The 7,289-nt window shown below is 44.9% G+C and overlaps 1 protein-coding gene across 2 annotated transcripts in view; it reads left to right on the top strand.

Annotated features, from left to right (window-relative positions):
* Window positions 1-2,419: 2,419 nt before the first annotated feature.
* Window positions 2,420-7,289, top strand: part of tmem255a (transmembrane protein 255A) — a 50,709-nt gene continuing 45,839 nt past the window's right edge. The window contains exons 1-2 of one of the 2 annotated variants that reach the window (XM_055644075.1): window positions 2,420-2,643; window positions 2,843-2,985. In XM_055644075.1, the coding sequence (XP_055500050.1) occupies window positions 2,589-2,643; window positions 2,843-2,985 (198 nt within the window). In that variant the 5' untranslated portion in view covers window positions 2,420-2,588. The remainder of the gene's footprint in view (window positions 2,644-2,842; window positions 2,986-7,289) is intronic. The other variant, XM_055644074.1, reaches the window with a different exon arrangement.

Below are 7,289 nucleotides of genomic sequence, written 5' to 3'. Positions count from 1 at the left end.
AGAGGCCCAAGGATGAAGTTGGAATGCCATCCCCTACAGATAACAAGAAAGGGGGAGGGAGTGTAAGATAGCCAAGAGACAATTATCATTAGTCAAGTTGGACATTTTTATGACCCTTGCTATGCTGGGGAAATAGGAGATGTGAGTTTGTAAAGACAGAGTAAATTTCTATTTTAAAGTGTGTAACGTAAGATAATGTTAGTTTAAATATGATTTATAAAGAAGATCATCTGGGATATATATATATTGTCTTTTAATTAGGGAAATATATATGGTATTTTCATTTTACATTAGATCTTTGTGTTTGGATCTGTAGTTTAAGAAGTTACATTATTTCCTAAGATGTATAGGTTTAATGGGAACAATGTCTTGTATATATTAATTGTGTGATGACTTTATCTTTGGTATTTTGAGAAGTGGGTTCTCCACGTGATCTGAATTAATTTGAGCATTGAAAACCACAACAACCAACGTGTCCCATCTACTCTAATTCCATCTGCCTGCGTTTGGTCCATATCCTTCCAAACCTGTCCCTTCCATGTACCAAAGATAGACACAAAATGCTGGAGTAACTCAGCGGGTCAGGCAGCATCTCTGGAGAGAAGGAATATGTGATGTTTCGGATGGAGAGTCAGGGGAGAGGGAAACTAGAGGTATGAAAAGGTACAGAACCAATGAGAGTAGGCACCATGACCAAGAAGCCCACAATGGTCCAATGTTGGCTGTGGAAGGTGTGATATGGGATACAAACAGTGAAACTAGCAGGATGGCTAGGGTGGGGGAAGGGCGGAGAGAGAGGGAACTTGTCCAATCCATCCATGTATTCAAACACTTGATGTTCAGATCAGCGCGGTGTTAGCCCGTTTATTGCAGGACGGGCCCAAATTCATGGAAGATAGATAGACATTAAATGTCTATGAAGTAACTCCGCGGGAGAGGCAGCATCTCTGGAGAGTAGGAATGGGTAACGTTTTGGTTCGAGACCTTTCTTCAGACAGCATCAGTCGTTAATGGACTGCGAACAATAATAGTCGGTGCATGGGGCGCTGTTCCAGTGAAGGCGCTGTACTGCATTGCTGGGAAACACTGATGCAGCAGCAGCAGCAGCTCACCAAGGTTACAATCAAACCACATCGCCCTGCGTTGGCAGGCAAGGTCCGAAGCAGCAGTGCTGGGGAAACTCTGCAACCTCCGGCTTCCCCTCTTGGACGCAGATTTAAAGGCAGACCTTCATCTCAACTCGGTCAATAGCCAGGACTTCCCCAACTAGTACGTGATGGGAGCACCATAGGGGCGAGAGGAGAACTGGCCACTGCCTGCTCACGCGGTGAGCTAGGAAAATAACGAACAGAAGTCCTGAACATGACTAAAATGTCAATGATTTACAAATCTCAGGGTCGCTGGATTCAATTCCGACATTCAAGATACTTTGAGCAAAGCAAATGCATTCTGAATTACTCATGTTGTTAGGGAACCTTTATACAACAAGGAACGACTGTAGTTCCGATGTTTTGTGTCGCGCGTTTAACAACCCATTGCAAACTTCTTTCCCATTGAATTGTGTGCGTCTGCTAATAATGAGTTATGCGTGCTAAAATTAACACATTACAACCTAGAAGTTAGATTGGTCAATCAAGAGTGTTTTATAGTCATATATACTGAAGCGGAACAAAGTATTTCTTGTTTGCAGTTTGAAAACACAGTGCTCAATAGATAATATAATAAAGAAACAAAAAACCCTGGTGCAACCAAGACAGTTTGTACACACAATACGGCATAAAACTCCAAGTAACCTCTAAACTACATAGACTTGGGGACATTTATTCGGCCTTTTTGCACTATTGTTGTTTCTTTGTTTTTTATGTGTGTGTGTATGTGTATAAATATGGGGATATAAACATATGTATGTCTATGTGTGTATATGTTTTTCTCGTTTATTATATTATTTACAGAGTACCATGTTTACATATTCTGTTGTGTTGCTGCAAGTAAGAATTTCATTCATGACAATAAAACACTCTTTCCAATAGGAACTTTAATTGTGCAAAGTATTTGTAGATGACGGGAGAGTGTGGCTGGTGTAGGGAGCATTGGAAGAATGCGAGGGTGTCGGAAGGAACTGCAGATGCTGGTTTAAACCGAAGATAGACACACAATGCTGGAGTAACTCAGCGGGCCAGGCAGCATCTCTGGAGAGAAGGATAGTGTTGGAGCCTTTGCATTGAAGAAGAGTGCGGTTGCTGTAGGGACCAAGGGAGAGCGGTGATGGAGATAGTGTTGGTGTTTTTGCATTAGCATTCTGCAGCCAGCCAGGACAGGAGCGTTGCCTTTGCAAGCGGGTCCCGGGCGCTGCAGCTTGAGCCGAGCCTGGAGCTCGCTCCGTGCCCTCGCGCTCCGGGCCGGGCCGGGCCGGGCGGCGCATGCGCCGGGCAGTGCGGCCGGCGGCGGGCAGTGAGCGGGGCTGCAGACGCCGCCTCTCCCCACACACACACACACATCCCCGGGGACAGGGGCAGAGCAACATGCACCCTCCATCCTCCCTGCTTCTCCCGGCTTGAGGGCTCAGTCTGCAGCGGGGGTCGGTCAGCATGCAGCACTCTCTGACCCAGCAGCCCAATGGATTAACCCTGCACGAGTCAGCAGGTGAGTGAATGCACGGCCGTCGCGAGCAAGGTGAGAGCGGCCATCGCATCCTCTCCCTTCCCCTTGCACGCCAGCCGCTGCTTGCCCCGGGTGCCCAGGCCGCTGGACAGCATGCATTGACCCACTCTCCGCCCGTGACCTCTGCTTCACACAGAGGACTGTGGATGGGGGAAGATAACACCGTGCCATCTCTTTACAGGGCTCTTCAATAAAAGGAAGAGAGCCTCCCTGCTGGTGAGTGGTTCGCTTCTCATTGCCTCCGTGTTGATTCTGACAGTGGGTTTGGCAGCCACCACACGGACCCTGAATGTTTCAGTCGGAGGATACTACCCGGGGGTCATTGTGAGTATGTGCTGGAGATGCAATGCTGGACTTTTGGTGGTGGGTGGGGGGATTAGTTACCAACAGCATCCTCATTATTGCACCGAACGAAGACACAAAGTGCGTAGGAAGGAACTGCAGATTCTAGGTTATAGACACAAAATACTAGAGTAACTCAGCGGGACAACCAGCATCTCTGGAGAGAAGGAATGGGTGACGTTCCGGGTCGAGACCCTTCTTCAGACACAAAATGCTGGAGTAACTCAGCGGGACAGGTAGCATAAACCATTTCGTTGCACTGAAAAGTGCAATGACAATAACATTGAATCTGAATCTGAATATCTGGAGGACACGTATAGGCGATGTGAAGAAGGGTCCCGACCCGAAGCTTCACCTATTCATGTTCTCCGGAGATGCTACCTGACCCGCTGAGTTACTCCAGCATTTTGTATCATTTTGCTTTGTAAACCAGCGTCTGCAACTCCTTGTGTCTGATTATTTTGCACCGTTTGTTTTCGCTCACCGTCTCACGGATAGGACACGGACAATCTTGCTGGGTTTCAATTTAAATACGTAAAAACCTTTTTTTTTGTGGCGTTTGACGTACAGGGAAGTTTTACCATTTACCTTGAACTCGCGGTGCCCGATGCTCGCTGGAATGTGAATTTAGCGATTGAAGTAATCCAGCTGGGCAAATGTCAAAATTATGATCAATTCTAATAATTCATTAAGGAATTCGGGAGAAGGTTCCTTTCAGTAGAGAATGGTCATGGTCAGAATATGGGGTCACCAATCACCATTGGCGTTCAAGGGGGAACTGGACCATGAGGAAGGAGTAAGGTCATAAGGAATAGGAGTAGAATTAAACCATTTGGCCCATCAAGTCTACTCCATCATTCAATCTAGGCTGATCTATCTCTCCCTCCCAACCCCATTCTCCTGCCTTCTCCCCATAACCTCTGACACCTGTAGGAATCAAAGAGTAGTAACACAAGAGTGGGTGGGAAGACATCATAAGACATAGGAGCAGAATTAGGATATTCAGCCCATCGTGTCTGCTTAACCATTTGTTTCGTGGATGATCTATTTTTCCACCTTCACACAGTGTTTTTTCTATTGTGATGTTGCAGCGGTAGAGTTGCTGACTTACAGCGCCGGAGACCCAGAATAGATCTTGACCACGGGTGCTGTCTGTGTGGAGTTTGCACATTCTCCTTGTAACCGTGTGGGTTTCCTCCGGGTGCTCCGGTTTCCACCCACATTCCAAAGTCGGACAGATTTGTGACTTAATTGGCCTCTGTAAAATTGTCCCCAAGGTGTAGGATAGAACTAGAGTGCAGGTTGGCGACGTTGGCTGAAGGGCCTGTTTCCATGCTGTATTTCTAAATTAAAAAATTAAATTAAATCTACTGAATTCAAACTCAAATACAGGCACTACCCAACTTGCGTAAGAGTTATGTTCCGTGAACCCTTATGTCAGTCAGATTTTACGTGAGTCAGAATCACTATCCCTTGCCCGAAATAACTCACTGAGAGTATTAGCTGACTCGGCATGTCCGGGGCACTTTCTACGACACACAGCCTTCTGGGTAAGCACTTCCGCCATTGTCGCCTTGTTTCTGGTGTAAACTTGCATGATTGTACAGTGTTGTGGAAATTACAAACTGCCTTTCTTGGTCTAGGGACTGAGTACAGAATTGCTGACTGTTTTGCACAAGTCAGCTATTGTTTAAGTTGCAATGCCTATACAATAGACAGATCGAAGGTAAAGATGCAGAGTGCAGAATATAGTTTTCAGCATTGTAGCGCACCAGTTCCATAAACTAAGTCCAATGCCAGAATGGGGTGGAGGTGAATCAGACAATACCCGTGCTTTTAGAAAGACCATTCAGAAGTGTTAGAACAGAGAAGGGGAAAGAAGCTGTTCCAGTCTGGTGGTGCGCGCTTTCAAGCTTCTGTACCTTCTGGAGGACGGGAACGGGGAGAATAAGGAATGACTGGGGTGGGATATGAACCGAGGGTGCAGATTGAAGGATAGTGGGGATATTTCATGACGCCGTGCTGTTCCAAATTCGGCTGTACTGCTGGTGATGTCTCTCAACATCTGATGACCTGCACAGTGGCGGAAACTGCAGCTTTTGCTGTTCGAGTGATATATGATCTGAGCACGGAGACAGAGTGGGGACTGTGTCCATTCACTTCCATGATGTAGTGTTGTATCACCCTTAATCTGTGTTTAAAATTAGACACTGAAGGGCAGTGATGCCAAATATTGGCACAGATTTTATATGAATTTTAAGCATTGCTGTCAATATCATTGAACTGATTGAAAATGAAAAAAAGCATCTGATAAGGAATATTTAAGATATTTATACATTTCAGTGTCATTAAATTTTTATTAGTTTTTTTTTAGCTTTAGTACAACGTGGAAACAGGCCCTTCAGCCCATCGTATCTGTGCCGACCGTGATCACCGTACACTAATTCTATCCTACACACTAGGGACAATTTACAGAAGCCAATTAACCTTCAAGCATGCAGGTCTTTGGAATGTGGGAGGAGACCGGACCACCCGGAGAAAACCCAGGCAGTTACAGGGAGCACGTGCAAACTCTGTACAGATAGCACCCATAGTCAGCATTGAGCCTGGGTCAGCAACTCTACCGCTACGGCACCTCAAATGCTATATTGGAGTAGATCATTGAAAGATACCATTTGACATTATGGTTTACATTGTTGGATTGTAAGAAAATCTTTTTATATTAATCATTTTTCCAGAAGGGTGGCATCTATTAACTTCTAGATGACTCAGTACAAGGTATCAATTCTGCCTTGTTTTGGATCCGATTCAGATCACTGGGGAGACTGGGGATTAGGTGGGTCCAAGAGTTAGTAGGCGGAAATTATGTGAGGCAGAGGAATTTTAGAAGAATCAAAGTGTTGAAAATTATAATGCCATAACATAAGAAATCAAACAACATAAGTAAAACCAGATACGGGGGTGTCCCATTTCATGATATTATCATTGCAATTGATCAGAGTTCATTTGATCAGGGAAACACTTTTATAAAGATTGTAAAAGTATTTCGATATAGTTGTTTAATTTTTTTAATCTTTCGTTGAAGGTATTACCCATCTTCCCTACCTGAGATAACATGGAATGTTCCAACACAGGAACTATGGAGAGAAGGAATGGGTTGGCTGGAGAAGGGTCTCGACCCAAAACGTCATCCATTCTCTGCAGAGACAATAGACAATAGGTGCAGAGACAATAAACAATAGATGCAGGAGTAGGCCATTCGGCCCTTAGAGTCAGCACCACCATTCAATGTGATCATGGCTGATCATCCACAATCAGTACCCCGTTCCTGCCTTCTCCCCATATCCCCTAACTGTCCCACTGAGTTATTCCAACATTTTGTGTCTATCTTCATTAGGCAGTTCAAATGGTTGTAGTCATATGATGGCCCAAATAGCCGCCTCTTAGTACACAGAAGGGGCTCTTTGACCCAACACGTCCATGTTGGCAATCTAAACTAATGCCATCTGCCTGCCCGTGGTCTGTATCCTCTTTTCCTACCTGTTCATCTGTCTGCCTAAATGCCTCTTCAACATTGCTATGGTATCTGCTTCTACCACCTCCCACGATAGTGTGATCCAGGCATCTACCAATTGCTGTGTATAAACTAAACTTGCTTCGTCAATCTAGTTTACATTTTTTGCCTTTCACCTGGGGTGGGAGATTGCAACCTTCACGTGGTCCGCCCTGTTTCGACGAATGCAATCAACCTGGTGCGCACAATCAAACAAGATCAAATAGAACAAGTTGCCCTACAACTTTAGGCTGTGCACGCCATACACAAGAAGAAGAAGAAGCCTTTCACCTTGTACCTAAGCTCTGTTATTTGACATTTCCACGTTGGGAGGGAAAAAGACTGACTATCTATTTTTCTCATCATTTTATCAGATCATCGCTCAGTCTCCAACACTCCAGAGAATTCAAGTTTGTCCAACCTCAACTTGTAGCTATATACTCCAATCCAGGCAACATCCCAGTAAACATCTTCTGCACTCTCTCCAAAAGCTCAGCTTCCATTCTATATTGTTGCAACCAGAATGACACATGATACTCCAAATGTGGCTTAACTAAAGGAGTTTTATACATCTGCGATTTGAGTTCCCAACTTCGAAACTCAGTGCCCAACTGGACTCTGTATGCCTTCTTGATCAACGTTTAAGACCTATGGTGCACCCCACGATCTTTCCAGACAAGGTCCAGACACTTACTGCAAACTTTACTCGACTTTAACTTTAAAATTGCGATAC

Source organism: Leucoraja erinacea, chromosome 12, assembly GCF_028641065.1.
Source record: "Leucoraja erinacea ecotype New England chromosome 12, Leri_hhj_1, whole genome shotgun sequence".
Classification (NCBI taxonomy): domain Eukaryota; kingdom Metazoa; phylum Chordata; class Chondrichthyes; order Rajiformes; family Rajidae; genus Leucoraja; species Leucoraja erinaceus.
Note: the sequence above shows the minus strand (reverse complement) of the source record. Positions and strands in the feature narration are given on the sequence as shown.